We start from the raw sequence: 27,284 nt of genomic DNA on the forward strand, positions 1-27,284 counted from the left end.
ATTACTAAATTAAACGATTTTCAAAAAAACAATACATTTTTTCGTATTTTTAAAAAAAAATAGAAAGTAAGATTTAATGCACTGATGATATAAATTTCATATTTATTTCATAATTTCTATTCAATTTCATAAATCCCACTTATAAGAGGCAAACCGCAATATCTAATTATTCTACAACTTAAGCCATAGAACTTTATACAGAAAAAGAGGCTTACAAGACAATGAGATTTAGCTCTTTCTCTCGTGCTTCCCTCTAGCGGGTAAAAATAAAACTAAAAAAAAAGGAAAATTCAAATTTTCTGGAATAGACACGCGCAGTTTCTCTCAAAAAAAAAAAAAAAAAAAAAAAAAAAAAAAAAAAAAATTAAAAATTAAAAATTAGACTGAAAATGCCCACAAACTAAAGAAACAAACTGTCAAATTTCCTTAATGCCCGAGTTTCTATCATAAACTTCCGTACGAGTCATAAGTTTTTAAGTTTATGACTGTGATTAAAAGTCAGGTCTTAGTTTTAACTTCAGTTTTAAGCACCGCAATTTAAATACTCCAGCATTTTATATGCCGTTTTAATATAAGATTATTGAAATTTATTTAAATATCCACACGAAAAATACAAAAATCTGTAAGACGAAAACGGGTTAATAAATTTCTGTAGCGGCACCTGAAAAAATGATTAAATTATGCTATAACAGTAAGAATATTTTTTAAACATTAGAAGATGAAAAAAATAATTGAATTAAATTGCAAATAATTTGTAAGCAAGGTTACGCATTTCATTATTAAATTATTATTCGAAATTGGATTCCTTTGTATTTAGTAGCCTAAAGGTGAGTTTCGATTTAGTTAAAATTAATTTTAACACGAAGATGGTTAAGAAATTTCGAATAGGACAGAAAAGTAAGAGATTTTGTAACTTAATCCTCCTTAATTCGAGCGAAGGTATCAACAAATCCTATCCGTACGGATCATTAAGATTCGTAATACCCTTACGTAATCTATTCTTTCCTTTATATATATAAATTCTGTTGGGCAGGAATTTAATTTCTTGTTGAAAATGCATTAAATATATTTACTGTATCTGTTTGAAGTTCTTGATAAATTATTCTCTCTCCAATGTTCTTGCACAATGTAATCTTTAATACGATATCTTCAATTGAAATAGATTGCATTCACTATTTTAATTGTGCTCGTCTATCCGAGGATGAAAAAGTAAATTTTTTATTCCTTCTTTTTAAAAATTTATCTTATTTTTTTTCTACTTGTAACTAAACAGAACAGATTGCCGTTACGGCTTTAAGGTTTAATTGAAATATTTATTAAGAAATTCCATCCGTCACCGATTGAAAGCGACTGTCCCGTGTTAATTTATGGAGAAGCGATGGTTGTCGATAGTTGTGTACTCTATTACTGGGTTTTTTGGGTAGCACCTGTCACAGTTATCATCGCCGTGACAGATTATATCGACGTTACGAAACCCTTCGCAGTAGATGAATCTTTTGTAAATTCATATCCCGAATGACTGGAGAATTAAATATGCCATAAATCACATAACGCTTAGAAATTCCACTTTAAATTATTTTTTTCAAAGTAGGATTATATAATTTAAAAAAGTTGCTTCTTAAGAAAAGAATAGGATATTTTCCCAGGAGGATTTATTATTATTATTATTTTAAAGATAATTTTAACGAAACGAACGGTTTTATTTAAAAATTGGCATTAAAAAAAATGAAATATACAACGCATTTATCTAGAAATTGGGTAGAAACCACTCAAAATTGCTGATGATTTACTCATTGCCCGATTTGTACTTCTCAGTTTTCATTAGGTGGCCTTATAGGGAAAAAGAAGTGGCTAAATTTACGAGCCGCGAGCCCATTTATTTTTATTTTCTATTCGGCAACAGAATCAGAGAGATCGAAATTTAGAAGTTGTCAACCCAATAAATCACGCGCAAGAACGATGCCTGTGGGGTTTAGTAGGTGAGTCCCAGAGTAGGGATTGATTGTCAGATGCTTTTCAGCGTGCCTGGCCACTTCCTTCCTGACATTTGTCTTATCTCTTAGAAACTGAATTTATAGTGTTGCATGGCGATATGGATGCGTCTACGGAAATAAATAATTCAAAACACGGTTACGACCCGTAATATCGTAAAATTGCGTATGATTTATTACTGTCGAGCAGGTGGCGAAGTGGATCGATAAGGTAAAGAAGACCTAATTAGTAGAAATAGTTAATTTTATCGATTGAAAAGAAAAGAAATTATCTGTGTTGGCACAGGAAATGCATAAAGAAAGAAATAGACAGCCACCTGAGACCGAAATGTAAAAGTGAGTTGTCATCGAATTGGATCGCTTTCTAATTTGATTCTCATCTCGAGAGGTTAGCGGCTTGTAAATCCCATAAAGCTGAAATTCCTTGGCGTCGGGATCTCGGGACATCATTTAATAATATTATTATTTACCGCAGCATTGCCACAGCTGCTACAATTATTATTATGTAAAATATTTGTTTTGACACTATTTACTGTAGCATTATCATAGAATACATTCTGTTTATTCTACTGCTGCAATAATATTATGATAATGCTGTAGAAATAACTGTTTAACGGTTTATTCTAGCGTTAACGTATCGTTAATGTTCTTTACGATCATAGTTTAATAATATTTACCATAGCTTCCTCATCAGTCCAAGGGAATTTATTGCATTCCTATTATCTAAAGCTTATTTTCGATATAACACGATCATAATTTGAGGTCATAATTACGCAATTTTAAACGTTTTATCGTTCTCCAGCGATGTAGGATTAATGCGATTTTAAGATTATTTTATAGGATTATCATAAATTAAGACTCTTCCGTTCGTATTGTCAGATGGACTTCGTTAAGTGACGTGGAATAAATAGTAAATGTCCTCTTATAACTAGTTTATTATTAGTGTTAAATATCGAATGCCAGTGTGATTGATGAAGCTAAAAGGGATCTGTAATATATATTAGAAGGAATGGAATAAAATATTAAAAACGGCTCTCTTAATACTACGTATTATGAAATGGAGGCGAAGAAACCGGCGATAAGCGTCACGAAATCGAAAAATCCAACAAGACGCTTCTGAAATATTTATGAGTGTTCGCCATGAGGTGGAGTGCTGTTTGCACTGGTTGCGTCTAACTTCCCGGTTAGTTAAAGTGCAGTATTAACAACATTATCCTCCCGCAATGCGCAGACGTTACACCGGAATACGTTGCTACTAATAATAATCCGACTCTTCCCGCGGTGCATTTTAACCGCGTTAAAGTATGCACCGAGTGAATTTATCTCCATTTTCCCGTTAAGAATTCGCTTAGAACAAAGAAAAATATATAAAAGCGAGTTTTAATTGTGACGCGCCACCGGGTTGGTACCCGTAATTAAAAGTAATATATGAATAGATAAAGTTGGTGCAGTTGCAGTTATCGTTTCTGCTTCCTGTCTCGCTCGAATTTCGGTTAAAGACTGATTTATTATCGTTGTTACTTTAATAGATACTTTCGATCGTTATCGCTGGTTTCGACTTTATCGTTATTACGTCATTACAACAGTGTATACACGTTCACTTCCTTATCAACGAATTGGCTCGTCTGCAGAAGAAATGTCTTGCGGATTTCTAATCTGATACGGGCGCGAAGAAGGACATTACGTGCCATTAAATCAAGTCGCCCTTCCGGGAAACATTGTCAAACTTTCGTTATTGCCTTGTATCATTCGCGTATCACTTGTTAGCATTAAATCTCAATCCATTACGTTATGCTCCAGAAATGTTTATAAAATCTGGTAAAATGTATACCTGAATGTATTATTTATTGCCACGAGCATCTACAGAATAAACTCCAGAGGAGAAAGCATTTTAATGGAACAAAAAAACATAATACTAGCAGAGAATAATAGAAAAAATGTGGAAAAATTATTGGTGGTGGAATTCGAAGAAATGACTACTGTTTGCCCCGCAGGCTTCCAATGTTTATTATATTTTAGTAAAACAAATTGCTCAGTTGTGTTCCCATATTACTTGATAGAATATACAGTTTCATCACTTTCCATTTGTCCATTAATATTTCACTGTAGTATCACAAAACTGACGTCTAGTTAATCACCACTATTTAATATATAATATCGTAGAAGCATATATAATTATAGATATTAATGATAATCGAATAAGTAAGTGCGCTTTCACGTTGTATACGATGGCTTAAAAATAATTGCAAACGAATTCCCTCTGACATCATTTCCATTACGTCAACAGCCCGAAACACGTTACGTCAGGTCGGTGTTTATAGCATTTGCTATGAATCAGAATATTTATAATCATCAAAATTTAAATAATAGCGCGCATGCATAATCTATGATATATTCCCGAAAGAGAAACTATTTTTGTTTCAATAATAAATATGTCCCAACAAAAATAACACTAATATATTTTTAACGAATCCCGGACGGTGTTTAGCCTAATGATATGTCTGAAATATCGATGTCTGATAGCCCAGACATCGACACGCACTGTAGATATAAGTTTTAATTAGCAGAAACAATAAGAATTAGGCCTATATTTTTATATCTTTAAGTATCTTTCGAAGCAAATCTCATCTACAGGGAATCTACACCTACCTTGTTATTTTGGAAATGCTTTCTAAGTGTTTTAGCTGTACTTTATTACATTGGTTTTCTCAGATGGACCTTACTCGTATATTTGTACTTGTTTTAACCAATGCCCATACTCGGGATTTCTAAAATAGTGGCGTTTAAAAAACTACTTTCATAAATGATCACAATATAAATGTGTAGAGTAACACAGTGCAGTAAACTAAGAAGGAGAAAGGGGTTAAACTAATAATTCCACCTTGTAAGCACGTCCTTACTTGGTTATGACCTGGTCCTTACACGTCCTACCTTAATTAATTTATAAAAATTGCTTTCATTTTATTATTCGTATAATATACATTTATATTAGTTAATTAATTTAATTTATTGAAAATAGCACTCTAATTTTCTTTAGTTTCTTTTTCATTAAGCATATTTACAAGGGTAAAATTTCAAATAGTTCAAATGTCCTTTACAGCCTTAGTTTGAGTTATTATAATTTCAAAGGATCGTTACACGAAATTGTTTATTTACTCCTCGCAATACAATCTGGTGAAAATTACCTTAATCATTAACTTTCACACAATCAATTGGCTGTATTTATACGGTTAACTTTAATAATTTTGTTATTTACATAACACAATACGTAATATACACGTTATATTGTATTGTTATTTTGGTTTCATTATTTAGTTTACTAGTGTAATGTGCAATTACAATTTACATAACACATCGTTGGCAATAGTCTACCTATTGTGGTGGTTTGATATTCAACTCCTATAATTGAAATACCTTATAATAATCAAGTATAATTTATATTAATAAACTATAAATTGCTATATTCTATAGTTACAAAGCTAATAGTCAATTTATAATTTTAAAGTTGTGTTATATAGCAGAGCTGCGAAGTTAAGTTATACTTTGGTGTTTTATAAAGACGTAGAGAAATTTTGTTATATAATTACAATATTTTGCATATTTTAAGAATTTTGAAGAGTTATTTAGTAGTTTCATACTTAGCTTTTTTGATGAAATTATTTTTAATATTTTTACTGTTTATTATGTAATTAGCGTGGCAATGATCGTTGTAATTAAAAAATAACGATTTAAAAAGCAGGGCAACTGTTAAAAGAAAGCCGAGATTTATTTTAGCCGAAAGTTCCGATGCGAAACAATTTTAAAAAAAAGGTAGAAGTAGATTTTTACAACGGAAAATTCTTTGAAGTGTCAAAAATTGAAGATTAATTTGGGAGAGTGTTTACTCGAGGAAAAAATATTCAATTTTTACGAAAATATTTTTAACGTCTTCGACCAATGATGTGGTCTCATCACATTTTACTGCTAACTTGCGTCAAACAGCAATTGCGACGTTTATTTCCTAGTTGTGTCGAGTTCGTAAATATATTTAAAGTAGAGCGGGGTTTACTTTCACAAAAACGAAAAAAGAAAAAATTCCCAATACCTTAGTGGATAGAGACATCGCGAGAGTACAGAACTGAGCAGTTGATTCGATTTTTCGCCAAAGGGGTGAGTCGGACAGTTTGTTTGCGTGCTTGCTTCTTTTAGATAAACACGTGACTGTATCAATTTACCTCACCTGTGCCAAACAATAGTGACAACCGGCAGCACGCAAAAAAAACGAATCGACATCCGTTCGAACTCCGTCAATTTTATCACAATTCCGGACCTACGCCAACCGGAATTCCCCCTTCCGTTACCACTTCCAACATAAAAACGGCGTAACGTTTCGAGTGTTACGCAGTTTTGGCCGCCGTAGCACGTTTTGCTTTATAAATAACGTATCGCGCGTAACACCGGTATAGTCTAAGGCTAGAATAATGCGCTGGTTAGTTACGTTGGTGTTTATACGAGTAATTGAAGAAGTTTGACACGATTTCCGACAGCTTGTCTTTACGACTCGATCCGCCTTTCGTCAACCAAACAGCGTTTGTGGATCGATGTTGATGCGAGCGCCGACTACTAAGGTATAGGTTGGTGGGAGCGCAGCACTAGCGATGTTTGTGTGTACGCTAAACATGACAGTGTATTGTCTATGTCGCAAGTAAAGCTCACCCCGGCGATTGCGGACACTCTGATCCAGGTAAGTCTATAAAATCCGGGTATCGTGGTCTCGCGGGAGACCTCGTTACCCGAGCATAACGCTTCTTAAGTGTTACCGTTTATTAAATTTTTAAAACACTTAAGTATTGGGTTAAACCCCGTAGGTATTTTTAATATACGTAACTCGCTACTATCTTCGAGGTTGGGCAAAGTTGGAAGCAGACAAATTAGTTTAGTCCGAGTCTTGACCCCTTAACCCTGATTTTTTAGTTTTTTGATGTAACCAGACGTGTCTGGTTTATTGTATTATTATTATTATTATTATTTGATAATTCTCTGTTTCGTACGTCGTTTGCTTCGAAAGAAAACGAGTTATAGCGGTTTTATTTCGTTAAAGTGAAAGTTTTCACTTGTTTTTTTGGTTAGTTTCTATTTCTAGAATGCGGGGCTCGTGTTAGATTAAAGAAAATTGGGCCATTTTGTTAGTTTAAAAACCGCCGAAAGCGGGAACCCAACAAAATTTGAGGAATTGAATGTAACGCGTGAAATATTGATGCGGGTGTGTTATTTTAAAATTTTATTAATTTTGCGTCACTAAGATTGATCCCCGCTCGGGCTACATTAAATTATTCTTACACGAATGGAAAATTTATGTTACTTTGCTGAAATCTATTCCATCATTTGAAAAGTTCTTCATTTATGTCTCCCAGTATTCGAGTAATAATAATCAATTTTTAAAGAGAAAACCGGCAAGACACTGATGTTATATTCCACGAATAATGATAATATTATTTAACAGTTTTATTGGCTTAAAGCTAAGTTTACGACATGTTTGGCTAAAAATTTATCTTAACTTTTGCCAAACTCTTCTTTGTTTCGGAGAAACAATTTTGTAAATAAGTCTGGTTATTTTGCCTAAAATAAAAGAAAAATATTCTGACTTTCGATAAAAATTATTTGAGTTTTTATTTGTTTATTATTTTTTAAGAAGAATTTATACGTTAAAAACGAAAAATGTGAAGCAGTACAACCGAATCGGTGGTGTTTTTCTACGTGACGTTAACAAAACGAACCGGTGACAACATAAGCGTCGAAAAATAATTATAATAATTCAGAAGTATCGGATTTCTCTCGAAGTATTTACGAAGTTTAGCATTGAAAATCCCAATACTCCGGAGAACTCTTTATAGTTATCTCTAGACGTCAGGCTTTAGAATAAATAAGGAAAAAGAGAAACTTAAAATCTCTTCTCGACATTTGGATATATACGGTACTTTTTATGTTTTTCCTCCTTTCTGTAAATCAAATATTTTTCTAAATTCTATTTTCTATTTTTGAATTCTAAAGTTGATTCGTTGCCGAATAAATTGAAAGCTTTCTGCGCTGGTAAATACGAAACACGTAATTGTGTTGTAGCTCGGTTGCCTAGAAACAGGTTTGACAATGTTTATTATGAAAGAATCATCTTCATTTAGTCGAAATGAGTCGATATTGATTCTAATAATTCTTCGGTAAAATCCAAATTTGGAACACGACACGAATAATTACGAATCTGTAGCTGCTCTACCGACTGCTATAAGCAATAAACATTTGCCAGAGTAACGACTTGGCACGAAATCTGATATAATTTCCGTATTTTAAGCGGAAATTTTTGCACTTTTTATAACAAAACTTTAATTTTTAATCTGTTTTTTTCGTTAAAATTATGAAAAGTTGCATAAATATATACCGTTTCATTCGTGCATTTAAATAAGTAAACTCGCTCCCGCAGTTTTTAAAAAGTTCATTTATGTCGAGAGAACGGCATAAAATATCCGATTTTGTAGTTAATGTCAAGAAAAGAAAAACTTATAATAGACTTTGCAAATGAACCATCAAAATAATTTATGTGGAATCTAAATGGAAAAAGGAAAGTCTCTTTTACGAAAAAGGAACTATCCGGCCTAAAGAGAATATAGCTCCGACTTTTTTCTTTTTTTAAAAAAAGCGAGATGTGGATTGGCGAGAAAATAAAAAGAAAAATCTCTGGAAATAAATTTGCGGATAGATATAGAATTTAAATTTCCGTTTCAAAAAATTGCCATTCGGAAGAAGCATAAAAAGTTTTCGGAAATACACCCAAAAGGCGCAGAACACATACAGAAAGTAAGGGTGATTTAACCGAACGAAATCTGTCGATTTTTAAGAGAGCGTAAATCGCTAAACTCGTCGAACAAATCAGGAAAACTAGTAAAAGTTCCATTTCAAAATGGAGAAACCAACCAAAGAAATTTCTCGATGATTGTAGAAAATAGCTCAATTCTCGTATCAACTGGTAGGAAAGTTAAATCACCGTAAAAGTAGGAAATTGTCTCGATCCGAAAATTGAGTTATGCGGAAGAAATACGGAGTGGCACCGCGAAGAATTGCTGCCTGGCAGTTTTGAGCAATTGCGCGATATCACGACTTTAGAGCCATTTAGATATTTATACTATCCGTAAAGATAAATTTGCTCCGTCGGGTTTATCCGTAATCGGTCGAGTTATTAGATTTCAACTTTTGACCACAACGAGTCACGAGAGTCATTTTACGACTTCCTATTGTGGATACGGTAGAGACGCGATGCTCTCGATCGTCATTTTCTTCGCATCGAAGATTTCCAACTATCCTCTACATAGTATTTCTTTATTCTCCTAGGGAAACTCTTCATTATAGATAAGAAAACCAAACCTTATCTCCGTTTCTCTACGGTTTAGTCTCGTCTCTCACGTACTAACTGAATGTTGTTTCTACTTTTGCTTGTATCTTTAATAAAGAATTACTTATCGACGTTAATAACGTACAGGATATAAATATAAATATATTGGCAAAAAATTATCTTTACTTTCCGCTAATTCCCCAACCATTTTAATTATTTATCTAGTTTCGCCTTATTTAAAAATGTATGAGGTTTCCACCGCTAAACGAGTTTAAGAAGTTGAAATATTCGTTAATTTTTATAACTCGGTAATCTTATTTTGAAGTAATGGATGCCGTTCTTTCTGCTCGTTTTCACGACTCCAGATGTTGTTAAATGTCCTTTTTGGATAATATGAGAATTTAGTTTTTTCTTCTCAATAAAAATCTCTAATTTTAGATAAGTCGAAGAAAAACTGTAGATCGTGAAAACTACTCGCCATGCTATGATTAAAGTGTAAATTTATCCGTTTAGTTATACGATCCCGGAAGAAAATTTGATAGTTAACGATGGATGCATGCTCTGCCAATCTAGGATTGAAGTAAAAATAGCATTCGAAATAATTATCACCGCATTGTAATTTCCTGTTAACATCTCAATTATCGTTGTCGCCGGAGTTGCTTTTCATTTTTTCCTATTTTTAAATTTATTTTTATTTTACGTACTTTTTTAACCCGCAAAATACGATTGGCTTATTCGAATCGAAATTTAACGGTCTTTTAAATATAACTAAGGAAATTGATTGGATCGTTTAAAATGAAATTTAACGATTCCAAACAAATCCGAGAAAGTGATTAGTCTATTCAAATTAAGGTTGTCCATTTATAAAAAATCGGCGATTTCTTCAAATATCATCGGCTATTTCGGGTCGGACACGAAGTCGATTTCCAATTTTCCGTTCGGATTCGATATAAATCGTCACGAAATTGGAGAAATGATGGAAAAAATTAAAATTATAAAGCTGCTATGTGTTTACGCTTAATTTAAAAATTTTGAGATAGGATATCGTAAAAGTAACCTCCACATATCGGATGAAGATAGGGAATTATCGAAGAATAAAATCTTGGAAAGACGTTCCACGCGTATACGTGTATATGATTTACATACACGTATGTAGTCACCTGTCATCGTTTCGATCAACAAAAGAAATATTTGCTTACGAGCGAGTGCCACTTATAATTTATCTAATCGTTAGGGATTCGTAGCTACTATTTTTTTATTTAAATTAATGGGTGCTTATTGGAAAACGTCCAAATTACTTGGTCGGAATTGCTATTTTTAACTTTTACTAAAGAGATTTCCCCAGTTTTGTGCATCGTTTTAATTCGGTTTAGATTAATGTACAAAATTAAAATGTATAAATCTGACCGTATTACTTTAATTTTAAAAAATTTAAAAAATTTCATTTATAAAGAAAATTAAGCCATAAAATATATAATAAACATTTAACTCGAGTCGTAACTGACGTTATTCGTTTCTTTTTATTCAATCAAATTTTCAAATTTAACTATTGAAATATTTCTCATCTCTCGATATAATTTTATTTAATACATTTTTCTACTTCCTTTATTACGTAAACCGAAAGAGAAATGGAAAAATAAATATCCGAAATTAATTTACTGCATTGAAAAATTTGATTATTTTTTCAAGTTTTTGAATTAATCTTCTGTCTATATTATGTAATGGATTTATTGACTGTAAGCGGTTATTATCCAATCTAGACAGTCAGTTTTAATGAATGGAAGACCATTTATGCTAGTGGGAGTTTATACATTAAAGATTTTTCCATCCGAGATTCTAGTAAACATCTCGTTTAAAGAAAACCTCGTGCTGAATAGGCCATAAAAAATATATGTGCATCCTAACTATCAAACAAAGCTGCGGTTTGATTCGAAAAATAAGTTGGAACTAAGCAAGTTTCGCGGAAAATCCAACAGTTTCTTTTGTTTTAATTTCTAAACCAAAATTTTTGTCCATCAATTAATTCTCGTTATTACGTTCCGTAAGCCAAAATTAAACACGAATAGAATATAAAGTTTCACTCAAAATTTATTAAATTTTCCTTCTAATTTTATGAGGTGAAACAGGAGATAAGTCTTAGAATTAGAATCGGGATCTAAATAGTTTAATGATATTATTATTCATTAAGTTAAGTGTCTCTGGAGAAATTATTGCATTAGATTTTAACTCAAAACAGCCTCGGGAATGTTGTTTCGGCAATTAAAAGTTTTTAAATTTATAATTGGAATGACCATTTCGCCATTTTTAACATTTTAAAGACATTCTAAAAAACTGTTTTCGTGAAATATAATTGAAAATATTTACGAAACAAGACTGATATTACGAGTTACGATGAAAATATCATCTCGATTAAGCTGTCAATGATGATAATACGAACGTAAATGTTTAGTACGTAACTTATTTAGTGTAACTCGCAACATATATATGACGACGAAGACGGTATTTTAACGTAAATGTAAACAGTATTAGCGATGTTGTTTACAATTATGACGCGTAACAAACTCACTTGGCACAAACGTCAAGTTTAAAATGTTAACGATCGCGTACAAAACAGATATTAAAGTACCGAAAGTTTTTTCACATAATTTCACGCGTAATAAAATATGCAAAAGCGAGTAATATTTTATTACGCAGACAAGAAATTCGTTTATCATAAATAAATAATAACGTAATATAAAAATCTCAGTGTGATTTTAAGGAGGAAAGATCTGTAAGCGACATAATCCGACACGGCGAAAGATGGCCCCCGCTACCGGTCCCGGCAAACGTATATTAATGGACACCATTTGCGATTTGAGGTACTTAAAATGAGAACAGAATAATAATTAGTTATAAATTCAATTTTATTCTTGATAAATGCTCAATTTATATCCGATAGTTTCCGTACGTGACGCACTTTACTGTAGATAATTAAGATAGAAAGCATCGAGTCGATAACTCGCATTTGTTACGGACTTTGTCGAACGTATGGACGACTAACGAAAACAACAAGCAGTTGACATTATACAAATACGCAGTGATAACGTAAATATCAAATTAACTGCAGATAATTATCGTAAAAGTCTGCGCACTCTATAAGCGGAATATTAAATGGTTGAAATTTCAAACAACTAATTTGAATCAGTCGATGTTAGTAGACAGATGTTTAGAGGTAATTGAATCGAAAATAATATTTCGATTCGCGTAATTTGCGTGATGGGAGGAAGAGCTTGGCCATTTTTTAATCCGATAGTAATCCTGACGAATTGCACAAGTACCGTGGTACGTTTGCAATTGTCATTATTAGAAAAAAAGAAGAATGTGCAAACGTTCCTTCTTATTTGAGAATATACTGTATAGTGTTTTGTTTGTTTCCGCCAGGCAGAAGCCTATTTCATGCCGGAGCATTAAATGTTTTCTCGAAAAATCCCTATGAATGAAATATGACTTTTTCCATCTTGTTTTGATGCAACGGTTAGATTAATCATTAAAGAAGGAACCAGTCGCAGTACGTATTTTAACCGAGTCTGCTTTTTTAAATTTTATTTTTATAAAGTTCTGGACTTAAGATAAAAAATCAGTTTGGAAATTTTATAAAACAACCGAAGTTAAAGACGAGAGAAAGAAGATGATCGCTTTCTTATCCTAATTATCTTAAAAGTTTTCTTTCTTTGATGTATTTCTTATATAACAACATTTATCACACCAAAAAACACGATTACATTCGAAAACAATGTGTTTTTCTTTCACTCCCCTTTAAATTTTCGGATTGCTTTTAAGATTAATGTTAACACGTGTAAGAATAAATGTTGGAAAATATATATTTCTGTTTATCCGCACATTCTTCGTGTTTTTTAACAGTTAAATCGATACAGTCTGATCTTATTTTGCTACATAAATCCCTTTGTTATGTAATATTAAGAGAAGATCGAATATTTTTTACAATCCTTCCGGGCATTATTATTGCTTTTATTTTTTCCGAAAGCGCAGGAAAAGTAAAAACCCTTCGGGCGCTGGAGTATATATCCTTATTAAAAATAAGACATTTAAGTATATTTATAGAAGGAAATAGAAAAAAAAGCTACCGAAATACCTTTCTGGAAATGATACCGAGAGTCGGCAACTGCTAAAAGTTTTCGGTCTTTCTTCTATTAAGTCACTCATCCGTACTCAGTATCACACTAGGTTGAAGTTCAGATCCAGAAGTTGGAAAAATGTTCTTGACTTTTTTCCTTATCTGTCTACGAAAGTTAAGAAATCATTTTTATTCGATCGCAGTTTAAATTTTTTTTACATACTCGGAGATCTAACAAAAGAAGTTTCAAATACTCTTTGCTCCTCGGCGAGTAAATCTTAGATTGAATTAGTTTAGGAAAATTCTGAAGATACGTCGGAGGAAAGGTTAAAATTAGTTTTCCTCCACTAGAAAAAGTGATCGTTTTTTTAAGTGATAATTTCTCGAAGGAAGTGAGGACTAGTACAACTGTATAGCGTAGAAAATAGATGTTAAATTCATCCAAGTACCATTAAATGGATACGAGGAATTGAAAACTCGAGGTATTTAGTAAGAGAAATGCTGCAAAACACTGATAATTATAAAAATTTTTAGTTGTCCGAAGTCGTAAATAGAATTGTGAGCTACGTAAAACTTAATCGAGTTGGATTCATTTACAACCTTCAAAAGGTAAATTTAAAGATTTTGATGAGATTTGTAATTTCGATTCACAGAAATTTCACGGTTTTTCGTTTCGGTTAATAACACGCACCACTCTCAAACGTTAAAAAAAGCGGTTAAAATTAGTCTGACTTAATTGAAAAAATAGCAGTTTTTTCCCTGTTAATGAGTTTGGTGGATGCAATAAGAAGTGCAGTGAAAATGCATTGTATATACACGTAGTTTCGCAAAGATGTATAGTTTAACTTGATTAAATTCTTTGCTAGTTTAATTAAAATGGGTTTAGAAAATTCGAAATACTTGAAAGCGAATATATGCGAAATTGAAAAGTTGAAAAATTAACGTTACACGGTGGAGATTGATAAACACGAAGTTCTAAATATTGACGAGTGTTAGAGGATAGAACGACAAATCTTTTTGTCTCGGTGTGTCCGATAAGCTGATTCGGTTTTAAAAAATTTTGTGTGTCGAACCTGTAGACTTTCAACAGTTATTTTTAAAGGAACGAAGTAAATATTTTATTTAGGATAAGTTGATTTCAAACAAGGAATGACGATGAACCGAATCGAACATAAATAAAACTAGAATAAAAAAATGTAAGTAATCTAAACTGAAATCGTGTAATTTTGACGTCGTGTACGTAATATTTATTTTATCCGAATGACTTTACGAACTGTTAGATTGATGTAATAAGAGTACGAACACACGACGAGCGGATGCCTCTCGGACTTTGGCTCGCATTTAGGTGTTAGATACGCGAAGAAAACCTGGAAAATTCCACCAGTCGTCGGTTAGACACCCTTCCTCCAGTATTCGAGAATATGTTCGAAGCGACCGGTGCCGGTGTAAGTGGTTTTATTCAATCGACTGCCGAAGTGTTTTTTGTCGAACCGATTTTGAGATTTCGTATCGAAGAGTCGCGATAATAGAATAGTGAAATGATGCGATGACGTATTATTTATTTTTTAATAATTATTATTGCGAGTAAATAAAGAATAAACAAAATTTCACGTTATGTCGTGTGCCGGGCGAATTCGTCCGACGTACCGAGTGTACCATAGATTTGCCTTCCTTTTCGTGGAATTTTACGCAGTATTCATTTTCAATAATATAAAAATTTTAAATTTTGTTACAGGTAAGAGCGCTCGAATATAGTTTTAAAAATGCCATCTCAACTTTTATGGAAAAGCCCATTCAAATTTCAAAGATTGCCATATTTATGCTACGCAATATGCCAAGGTTTAAAGCGTATTTAGAAACACGGATGGAAATTTCGAAATTATATTCAAAGTATTACAGTCTAAATGTTGTTTGACGTAATAAAAAGCAGAGATATAATTTTCAGCTTTTTAATAAAATCTTCGCTGTTTAATGGAGTGGAATAAAATCTGACGATAAAAAAAATTCTAAATGAAATTTTAGAGTAATGTAAAAAGAGTATTACGAGAATGTAAACGAGAGCACTCGAGCTTGAAAATAATTTTCCAATTTATACTAAGAGATCATCCGTTTATAATCACGTCAATACTTGTACTTGATAATTAAATTACGTTCGTAAACTCTCGAGATTCATCTTAATTCAAGTAATTCGCATGTAATCACAGAAAAGTTCTCTTAGAAAATATACGATTTGTTTTCATTTTAAAGTCGTCCCTTGATTTTTTCTTTCGCAACAACTTCTATTTGGATAACTTTCGACGCCATTCGATACAATTTGATTAATGTAAATTCAATTTATATATTTATTTATTTATTTATCCAAGTTTCGCGTACTTTTTACGCAAATTTTTCTCGCATTTATTCCTAAATATGAAAAGAAAAATAGGCACTGTACAACTATTTTTTTCGTCAATAAGAAGCGTACAAAACATTTTTACCTGGAATAAACCTCGCAGACGTTTATTTAACGTATATATTTGCAACTTTTCAATTATTGTAACAATTTAATTTGACTTTTTTCAATTTCGTACCTGAGCAATAACATCTTTTCCCTTTTTACAATTTCGAACGTAAACGTCTAACCCGAGTAGAATTTTAATAAGCGACACTCCGATGTTTTCTTCTGCTTTTTTCGTACAGAAATGTAATTTTAAACTTATTATTATCAAATTTTTACCTATTCTTGGCCATCGTACATTCCATATTATGGGTTCCAAATATAATCTTTCGGACGGACTCGCAGAATATGAAATGAAATTTTTAATTATATTTAAAGCCATTGTAATGTTTTTTCCTGGCTTAAAATCATCAAAATCGATTATTATTTTCCTGTTTTTCCTTCAATAAGAAAGTCGCTCCCTCTTCTGTTTAATATAAAAATAATAAAGAAAAAATGAAAAAAATAACGGTTTATATTGATTTGGAAGCTCTATCTTTAGAAAATGATAAGTCTGTGACCACGACTGCGTAAAACCATTCAAAGTCACAAAGATCGCCGATATGCGAATGGGTCCCGAAAAAACTAGTCGACTATAGAAGATTTCGGAAGAAAAAATATATATTTCAATAGCTATCGATACTATTAAAATTTTAATTTTATATTCTGAGAGTTTATCCGAATGAGAAATTTATAAATTCCAAATCACGATATCGAATACATATGCTCGATTAGAGGTGGGCAATATATAACAGATACATTTGAAATATTATGTGTTGTTAGGTCGATGGAAGGAAAACATTGCGCAGTTGTGAAGAATGTTTTTGCAGCGTGTGTATTTGTTGCTTAGAATGTATATCGATGACCTCTCTCCCATCAATAGTGACGGGTTTGATGGGCGTGTTGGTCACTCTCGTATTTTCTTGGCAAGAAACTTGACGGCCGGAGGCATTTCTAACTTTTTGAAATCACATAAATCAGTTTTTTTGCATTGTTCACTTGGATGAAACTGTTAAATTTTCTCTCTAGTTTTATTGTTTTTTGCATTCGCTAATGGAATAATTTAATGCCGAAATTATCTCTGCATGTTTACTATTCCTGCGAATTTAGCAAACATTTTAATCCATTTTATTTAACACGTTATCGATTTCTATATAACACATGCCATATTTTCGGACTACAGAAACTTGGCATATTTTAAAGTCTTGTTAAAACTCAACTACATTTTCAAAGCTTTCAGTTTTTCATTTAATGCGTGTAATGTAAGTATTTCCTCCTTAAATTCCGAGTTTAACGCGAATATAACCTTAGGTATATTTTTTAAATAAACAGAAAATTACGCGTACCGACTGAACATTTAGTTATTTCATATTTTATTCGGGTAACGAAGCGCCTAAGATGTGTTTGAATTCCTCGCCAAGTTTTTATTTGGACGATGCGATATTTAACTTGATTATTGAGTAATATAAAGGCGTGATGAACGAGTTTCTCCGAAGTGCGTGTCATGCAATAGTGAAAGTTTGTTAGCTTTGTTGGTCGTTGGCATGACGATAATCGACAAAACACTGGTTAGGTCTGTCGATGCCGTTCTCTATCTTATGGCCATTACACTTAGTTTGGTGCCACCGGTTGCAGTATCGGGCAAACAGACTAACATCTACTGAGAATTTCGCTTAAGTCTCCAACGTGCTTAAGTATCGCTTAAATAAAATAAAATGATTAAAAATTATTAAGAAGAATGCGTACATTTTTACGGTTTATATTAAATTATTATTATTACAACTGATTTAGCATTTAAATTCCAAGTTAACTCGGTGGTCGTTGTTTTTTTTCACGTGCATTTCTGGAAGGAAAGTTTTCCACTTTTATAAAATCAATTCATTAGAAATGTTGTGGTACTCGTGGGAACAAACATCTAGTCGAGATCGAAAATAAAAAGATGTTTTCGATACCAAACAGATGAGTTTCGAGGCATTATACAATACTCTATCATTATTTCAATTATATTTTAACTCATTCCAATAACAGTAATAGTATTTTTCTTGGTTGAGAGAAAAGATCTTTTAGTAAATCATGTCATATGTTAAATATCTTCAAAGTTTGTATACGAAAAAGAGAATTAAATGTTCTGTTTTCTGTATTCTCCTATATAAATATCGATTTTTCATTCAGACTTTTTGAATTTTAAAGTCATTCGTGATTATTCTAGAGATTCTAAAAGGATAACGAGAAAGAAAATTCGCTTCTGTTCTTTGCTTCTATAGAAGTAATAATTTTCGGTCGGTAGATTTTTCAACTTTAAAGCATGAAACCATTCGGATGTCAAATTTTAGATGTTAGCAAAGACTTTGAAAAAATAGTCGTTCTTTTCCAACATCACTAATATTTGAATTTTTATTGCTTCTTCGAGGTGTAAAACGCGAAATTTTCCTCATTTTAATATTTCTTTTTACCCGAATTTATTTTATTTATCAAAAACTACAGTTAAAACATAAAATGCCTTTAAATATCATAGCTTTCATTCGAAAAATATAAATAAATTTTATAAAAGTTTTATTAGTTAGAGTTCAAGTATAGCGATACGTAGTTTTTTACATGGCCGATTCCTGGCATGGATAACTACGAAGTAACTGGCATTGAGAAAGAAAAAAACGAAAAAATCGATTGGCCAAGAGTGGAGGAGAAGATGAAAATCACGATTTATAATCGTCCGCTACTCATAGATTTCAACATTTGAAACGTATTGCTCAAAATATCGCCCAATATGACAAGCGGCGGAGAAACAAAATCGACACATTCCATTTGAATAAAATGTTTAGAACTGAGCCCATTTGATACTGATGCACCTGTTTTTTTTTCAGTTTTCGAATAAATCGGATGTTCAGGTACGAAGATATGATCGAATTATTCAACAGATGCGACTGATATACATCCATAATTCCATCCTCTTCGTCGACAATTGTCCTCGAGTCTAAATGTCCGTTAACGATAACGCAGTTATTGGCCAACATGACCTATCTCCAGTCTCCGACTTAGGGGACCTGCCTTGGTACATACATCTGTACACAGTCATGGGGGCTGCATTGTCCATCTCCAACCTTTCACAAAGATTTATCAAATTTCTTCGCCGAGCTCTGGCGCGAAGATCAAGTAAGGATTTTGTTTTTTGAAATTCTCATTTTATTAATTAATTCTACACATTAAATACGTTTTTAATTGGAATATAAATTTGGAGCTAAATCACAGTGCTGCATAAAGCAAAATATTCAAGAAATCTACATTGAAATATATAATAAGTTAATCTTGTTAAATAATTTAATTAACAGTCAAGTGGTAAGCATCAACAACAAATTAAATATAGCTTAACTTATAATTTTCTTATTATTTATAATTATAAACTCAGTTTATTCGAGCGGGCCTTATCGATTTATGTAAGTTTGATTCACAAAATAAAAAGAATAAATTTTATATAATTTTATTCGTAGCGTGATGTTTTGTTTTCGGAGATCAACGATGAATCGCAAAACTGACAAAAATTCGTTTGAAATCGAAATTTCTTCTTGTGTTTCTGCAGAGAGTGGACACAAAGAAGCAAATTGCAACTATCTAATAACTTTCAGGGAGATTATCATCCAATTTCGGTGATCTTTTTTATCTAATATAGATGTTACCGTATTGGTACCACGTGTGTCAACAGAGCATCGTCAATAGCTTAAACACTGGCAGAAGGAAGAACGATTTTGATCGATATTGAAAGAAAGGAGCAAAAAAAAAAGAAAAACGTAAAAAAAAGAGTTTCCGTCCCCGCTGTTGACCTTAATCTCGCCACGAATAACTTTTCAAGTCTTAAATTTCGCATTTTATTTGGTTACGCAGACATTGATTACTGCGGGGTACAATTTCGCCGCTTCATAACGCATGCATGGTGGATTTATAACACTCGATCAATCATTCGAATTAAAGTCATGTGGATATATGCCGTATGTATATGATGAAGAGAATAGAAAACGTTTTCTTAACACTTGTGCCACTTTGTGGAATCCATCAGAAATGGATTTTCTAATCGGTACGAAATGGAATTTTTGGGATTTTACCAAAAACATATTGCCTGGCCGCAACGCTAAACGAATAAATTCTCGAGAGTTAAGCCGTAACGTAATAATTTCATTAAAATATCCAAATATTCTAATAAAATGAGAGCATTATTCATAATTACGAATGATCTTTTTAATTAAGATCACCTGTAAACTAATAATTAATGCGTCATAATTGTTAAATGTTTATAAGTAATAATATTTAATAATAAATGCATAAAATTAAATACCAACTGGAGATTATTAACGTTTCGAGTAGGAAGTTTTATTGATATTTTTCTCTTCTACAAGAAAAAATTTCACATAAATTGTACTTGATTAAAATTTGTAATGAATAAAGTCGAACCTCCAATAACTGGCGATTGTCGGGAGGTTCGACTATATTCATATTATCGATGGAGGGTCAACTCTAAACGTAGGCCATTTTTTCTTTTTGAAATACATATAAAATAATAATAATAATAATAATAGTTTATTGATTAATAAGTCAAGCTTTTTACAATGCGGAAATTAAAATTTACAGCGTTCTAATTGCACATACAAAGAACATATAATTTTCTCTTATAGTGTTAATGGAACAATTACAAGTAAAGATTGCATTAATATCGAAATTTAAACCCAACATTCTGGTTTTTAGGGGTGACAAAATTATACGGGACTTGCAAAATGGGCATCGCGACATTCTAAATATCTTAAAGTAACATTTATTACATAATAACCTACGGTTATTTAAACGCGAATCATTAAAGATTTAATTTTAAAATTTATTAATACATTAGCCGCTATGTAATATTGAGGACACCAGAAAAATCTTCTTTTTAAAATTGTACTATTTACTGCGTTCCACACATTATCCGTAATAATTTGTAGAATCTCTCTTGGGTTCTCCTTTAACATCAACGAATTTCGGGAGGAAAAGATGACGAACGAAGATCCCGCGATATCCGAAATAGGTGTCATTTTCTCGGGCCACTTTTCTTTCATCGTGTCTGTTGACACTTGTAACAATCATAAGTTTGCATACGAAGTTCGTCTTTTGGAAAACACAGCAAACTCCTCCAAGAACGAAAACCAGTTTAATCAACTTTACCTTAACTGCAGACTGCCCTACCAGAAGTCGATTTATCCAATTTATATGGATTTGTAATACCGTAAATGAAGTTTCTCGATTAATTTATCAAAATTGCCACGTAGACTCCATACTGGATAAAGATAAACTACTCCATTCAATAAAAAAGACCCGAATAATTTCACAGAATTTTACCAAACAGAGAGACAACCTTTGTCTTGTCCGTAGAAAATTTTGTTTTATAGGTTTTAAAAAGAAAGAAGTCGAGAAATTAAAGCAAAAAATATCGGATTCTTCCTGGTACCACCTTATTTGGAAATCCTTATTTTAGATTTAGCAATAATAATTTCAAGTGTATTAAAAATGCATTCAAAATTTTAAAAACGGACAGTTCGGAACACAGCTGTCTTTTACGTTGTCGTCGGTGGCCGTTGTTTAAAGGCTTAACCATATATAAACACTAAAACGTATCATAAATATGCTAATGACGTATAAAAACTTAATCTAGACGTATTAAGTTACTTTTTGCAAATTTAATAGATGCAAAAATAAAATGAAAACATTATTAAGAATTCTCGAGTTCTTAAAAATGTATTCAGAAGAACAAATGTCATTTTTTAAAATTTAATTAATAAATTATATATCATTAATTGTATAGAAAAGAAACGTAAAAAGTTTCGATTATTTGTACTTGGAAACCAGAATATTCATCGAGTGTCGTTAGTTACCTTAATTGACACTTTTCTAGAAGTTCGTCGTATAAAAGAGTTGGCCGTAATTGGCCGAAGGATATTTGAAAATTTTCCGGAACTGTATTTAATATTTAGAATCGATTTTTAATTTATAATTTTGAAAAATTTGCAGAAATTAGTCGCTAATTAAGTTTCGACGTCTTAGCAGAAGATTGATTAAAATTGTTTCGGTTAACAATTTACAATATTTTGATTGTATGCGTGTTAGAACAGTAAACGTAATCGATGCGACAAACTGAGTTTGTGTATTCTATACGACCGCATTGTGTAAAGTAGCAGTGTTTTTTGGTTTTATCGTTATCTGTCCTTATAAAACAAAAGCCAAGTCGTTGGCGTGCCATTTTTCTTGCAATTTACAAAGAATGATTGGACTTTTATGTGTTTGTTGGACTATAAATTTATTCAGATTTATACATTGGTGAAAAAGGAAAATGATTATTTGATCGAAATAAATCGATGGTAAAATCCGTTACTTTAAGCTTATTAAATATTAAAAATAAATGACATCTTTATAGATTTCTCTTATCTTAGTCGAAATTTCGTTATATCGATGTTCATATATTCACATTTCACAGTACGAGTTTTGGCAAGTATTGCAATGTTTCACGATAAAGAAAATTTTTATTAAGTATTTTTTCTATTACTACCGTTATTTTTCTTTCGAGGAGTTAAAATAAATAAAAAATACACAACCAAAAACCTAAATAATAATAATAAAAAATATTTTTATTTTAAATTCATTTTTATATCAATTTTCTTTGAAGCTAAAGCTTTAAATTCAATTTTTTTTGTTTTTTTAAGCTTACTTTTTATTTTTTATCTCTTATTCAATATTTATTAATTTATAGATTGAGAACAACGAGTTTATTATTTAGGTCATGAATATTATATAAAAATAAAAATGCATAAACCGTCGAGTAAATTTACCAAGTCAAATTAATTAATATTTTTAGATGTTGCCTGCAAATACCATTTTTCTTTGTTCTTGGTAATACGCTTCTTTCACAGATTAAGTAGTTTCATTGTTATTTTACCTTATTCAAGCTCCTTCTTTTGGAAACTTTATTATCCACTTTTGTCGTTGTTTAGCATCTTTCATAAATAATAATTAAAAAATAGGTACTGTATGAAAGGCAGCCCTTATTTTTCACAGGAATTATAAGGCAGCCCTTATAATTCATCCCTTATTTTTAAATACCTTAAAAAATGTAGTTTACACAATTACTAATCGTGTTTTTTTCATTTGAATGATTATAACGGCAATTTCTCTTTCTCTTCGATAAGTCACAGTTAAACTTCGATATAGTGCCCGAGAAATTGGCGCTAAACCGAATGGCCTCAAATATAAAGTAATGAGGCCTATACACACAGAAGTTTGAGCCTGAAAATAATGTGATTCGATGATAATACTGTCCTCTACGGTGCAAAATTCTCTGTTTAAAATTTAAGAGAGTTCGTGAGTATTTGTTGGCGATATACAAGAGGGCGCTATATCGAGGTGTGATCATATTTTCACTATATAATGGTGTAGAAACTGATTTCCTTACTCTATGTATTAAATTTTAGCTTAATCCTAGAGAAATAATATGTATGAAAATGGGTGTAATATTTTTAAAGCAATTTTCTACGCAAGTTAAGCGTTTTAACTCTTTCTAAATAGTTAAAAATCTGGTTTTCAAACTGTTGTAATGGAAGAGAAACGTAGAAAGAAAATAAAAAAAATTTGATGTCATATATTATTAAAGCCATTAAATTGCTTTTTGTTAAAATATATGTCAACTCTATATAAACAAAACTTATCGCGATATCTATTGTACATTAATATTTTATCCTTTCAGATTGGTTACATAGTATATAACATAAAATAATTCTGTTTAGATAACATAGAATAAAAGTCTTTCTCCATAATAGTACATTGTAAAAGTATTGTTTTCTTTAAAAATCGATGCTCACATTTCGATTGAAACACACGTTTTGAGGCATCTTGGGCACCATTTGACTAGTTTCGAGACGATGTCTTTTGTCTGTGTTGTAACCAATTTCATACATTCTGTGTAATTCAAAAATGGCTTAAACAGAAAAACAGTTTTTGTTCGAAGGGCTATTTTTATGCTCAAAACTATAAATTTAATTTAGAAATTTAAAATTAATCAAATTAGAGTGTACAGAAACGCCTTGTTACCAAAAGAAATGAAACAAAAAACAAAAGACGAAAGGAGGAACGAGATTGAAATAGAATCCGCCTTTTTCAATTTCCAATAATCATTTATGAATTCGTTTCATCTTTAAGCAAAATTAAGAAGAGTTTTAGTTATTTATTAAGTGCTTCATTCAATTAAGAGTACCAAACTGAACGAGAAATAAAATAAAAATGTATAAAATTTGTTTACAAGTAAGGACGATAAAATGGAAATTACATAGGAATTTTCTTCCAAATATTTTAAAGAAAGCATTAAAAAATATTAATAAGGGTCAGCCAAGACCAGATAAAAGACGAAGCGATTATTTCTAGTTGTAAAATGAATTGCTCGTACTTATAATTAGTACAATCATTTTTGGAACAATTTATTAAGTTATAAACAATAATTTCCTGGCATTAAAATAGTTAAAAGTTGATAAGACGGAGGAGTGTAAAAGCTCGAAATACGACACGCGCTTTACATACTTAACTAATTAATATGTAAAAATCTTTTAATAATTCCAATATTAATGATAATTAACGAGAGAAATATTCATATTTTGCGTTCGATAAAAATACTAAACGAAATTCAATAAGAGATTCACACGATGTTGAATAGGGCAATTCATTGCGTATCCATTTAAATATTAAACGAATTTAATACATGGCGTGAACATAATTTTAATTTGTTTTATTACTTGATTGTATTATTTACTTCATAAAATTTATAATTCATTTTGGATTTTCGAGGTAAAAGCAAAATCTTCGTTAAATACGAGAATAGAATTTGAATTGTTTAATATTGCACTAAACTAAAATAAAAATGCATTTCATACTTATTACATTATTGAATGAGTAAAATCAATTACTTGTAAACGAAATTGTTTCCAGCCGCTTCTATTTATTTATTTATTAAGTGAGAGGTCGGAGGTTTTATATTTGTTTCGATAGAAAGATTATTCCTAATTGTGTTTAAAAACATTACTTTTTTTCTATCGGCCGAAACGAAAATGCAAGTCAAGAATACTTTTTAAAGATGTACTCGATTTTTATATAATGAAACTTGTACATTTTAATAACATTTTTGAAAATTATTCTTTAAATTCTCATAGGTTATCACATTTTATCATATAATCATTTATAGTATTGACGGCTGTACTATTACTATATAACTTTCTATAGAATTTATATATTACTCTATAAAAGTATTATATAACTGATAATAATATTTTTAATATACTCTATATACTATATCCCTGAATATAGTTTTCTAATGTAATTATTATATAGAATATTATTCTGGTCATCTATAAATCTAATATGCAGTTTGTAAACTGTATAGATATTCTATAATATGTTAATGACTATAATTTTGTTTCATTATTTAATTTCTTCGTAAATGCATTATTAAATATTGGAGTAGGAACCTATAAATAAAAGTTACAGACAATTTATGTATCAAGCGGAAACAAGAACGTCTTTGTTTCGTTTGTGAGGGTCATTTGATGCTGAACGTTATTGATGGTCACTCGACAAGGAAATGGATCACGTCTTGCCTGCCAAGTGAAATGGTGCACATGCTGTGATTACTAAAATTGCATTCGTGGGAAAAATAGTTCTTGCAATTGCATTCTTGTCCATCACCGGATTCAGTTTACAGATTTCGGGGATAATCGAAAAATGCAACTCACGCATCGGGGATATTTTCCCACTTTTAACCGGAAACATCAAACATTTACTCTTCCGTTTATCGTTGGATTACGTCGAATTGCCAATTAATCTTTCGGCAAAAGGTCGAAACTTGGTAAATTCGTTATAATTAAGATAATATATTGTTGGAGCGAAAATCATAAAAGTCGTAAATATGTTATTCCCGGGGCCGAAAGAATCTAATCCCATCAATAATGGGTAAGGAGGAGTCTTCGACAACGGGAATTATCTAGCAAGTTGCGTAAGAGTTGATGATACCCGAGGCCAAACGTGCTGGTTTTATCATACCTCCTTAAGATCCTTAAGGGATAATGTTACTATGGTAACAAATCATTTATGGGTTGTATTTATTGTAAAGCTAGAAGCCTAATTCTGTCGGTGAAATTTTATTACTTCCAAGTCCCCCAATAGAAATTTTATGATTAGAAGATTGTTTTTAATATAAAATACTTTTCCGTCGAAGAAAGAGGTAACATAAATAATGGAAGAGGGACGAGATTTTTATTGCCGTAAAAGAACATAGAGCGGGCAATTAAAATGCAATCTTTCGATTCAGCGTGTACACATCAATTAACGATGTTATTCTGTCGTAAGTAATTTAAGTACATGTTTCATTACACCAACCTTCCCAACTAATCACGTTTATGGATAAATCTGACATGCCACACGGTCGTTCACTCCTGTAAATATCTATTTGATTCCTTTCTTACTCGGTTCAAGGCATATCCCAATCCTGCAACCTTTTCAGACATCGCGGATACATTAATCGATAGAGTTAAGATTTCTTACGAAAGAAACAGACTGTTTCTTGGCCCCGGGCCAAAGATTAACAATAACAGCCGACAATTTTCCATTCTTGAAGCTCAAAACACTTAATATAGAAATCACGTTCGGATGAAAATCAGGCAAGATGATTAACCAATATCTTCGTTAATTAACTAAAAATCGTTAATTTTATCTTCGGCTTCCGATTACTTTTTAATGATTTCGATCGATAAACACCACGCTAAGAACTAATTTTCTTTCATTTCATTTCCGTTCTAAATATATACCGCCTTTTTATTTTCTTTTATTAAAGGTACAGATAAATTTTTATGTGGGAAGATTCCCGGCTTTTATCACAAGAAAGGCAGAAAAATCGATTTGTAATTTTTCCACCGGATAAAGAATTAAACGTTATTTAGAACGCATCAGCGAAATGAGTAATCTTTCCGGGGAGGTAAACATAAAAATAAAAATGATATTTTATTAGAACTATCGACCAGCGCCATTTTCCTAATATTTTATTAACGTTTTGCAATAAAATCATTTACGGGAAGCCATAAAATAAAACTTTTCTAATCAACAAGTAAAATATGTCACACGTAAAAAAACTGCACAAATTATTTATGGGCATGGATTTATTATTAACAAAACAAGGCAAGACCTTCACGCAATATTGGGCGGAGTCGTCGCTTTTCTATCGAAAATAAATACCCAACTGTCCACCAACGTATTCATTTCTGTTACTCATTGATGAATGATCCGTAATGGACTTCT

The 27,284-nt window shown here is 31.4% G+C and overlaps 2 protein-coding genes across 3 annotated transcripts in view; both read left to right on the forward strand.

Annotated features, from left to right (window-relative positions):
- LOC136975998 (V-type proton ATPase subunit G-like) overlaps positions 1-343 on the forward strand; it is a 99,743-nt gene extending 99,400 nt beyond the window's left edge. Inside the window, exon 4 of the transcript XR_010880857.1 lies at positions 319-343. The gene's annotated coding sequence lies outside the window, so the exon portion shown is untranslated. The remainder of the gene's footprint in view (positions 1-318) is intronic.
- The window catches only part of LOC136975990 (A-type potassium channel modulatory protein KCNIP1-like), a 37,581-nt gene that overhangs the window by 1,804 nt on the left and 8,493 nt on the right, over positions 1-27,284 (forward strand). The window contains exons 1-2 of one of the 2 annotated variants that reach the window (XM_067271189.1): positions 6,429-6,714; positions 18,803-19,091. In XM_067271189.1, the coding sequence (XP_067127290.1) occupies positions 18,917-19,091 (175 nt within the window). In that variant the 5' untranslated portion in view covers positions 6,429-6,714; positions 18,803-18,916. Of the gene's footprint in view, positions 1-6,428; positions 6,715-18,802; positions 19,092-27,284 lie in introns of those variants that run through there. The other variant, XM_067271190.1, reaches the window with a different exon arrangement.

The sequence above is a fragment of the Centruroides vittatus genome, unplaced genomic scaffold (genome assembly GCF_030686945.1).
Source record: "Centruroides vittatus isolate TY-2023 unplaced genomic scaffold, ASM3068694v2 contig_392, whole genome shotgun sequence".
Classification (NCBI taxonomy): domain Eukaryota; kingdom Metazoa; phylum Arthropoda; class Arachnida; order Scorpiones; family Buthidae; genus Centruroides; species Centruroides vittatus.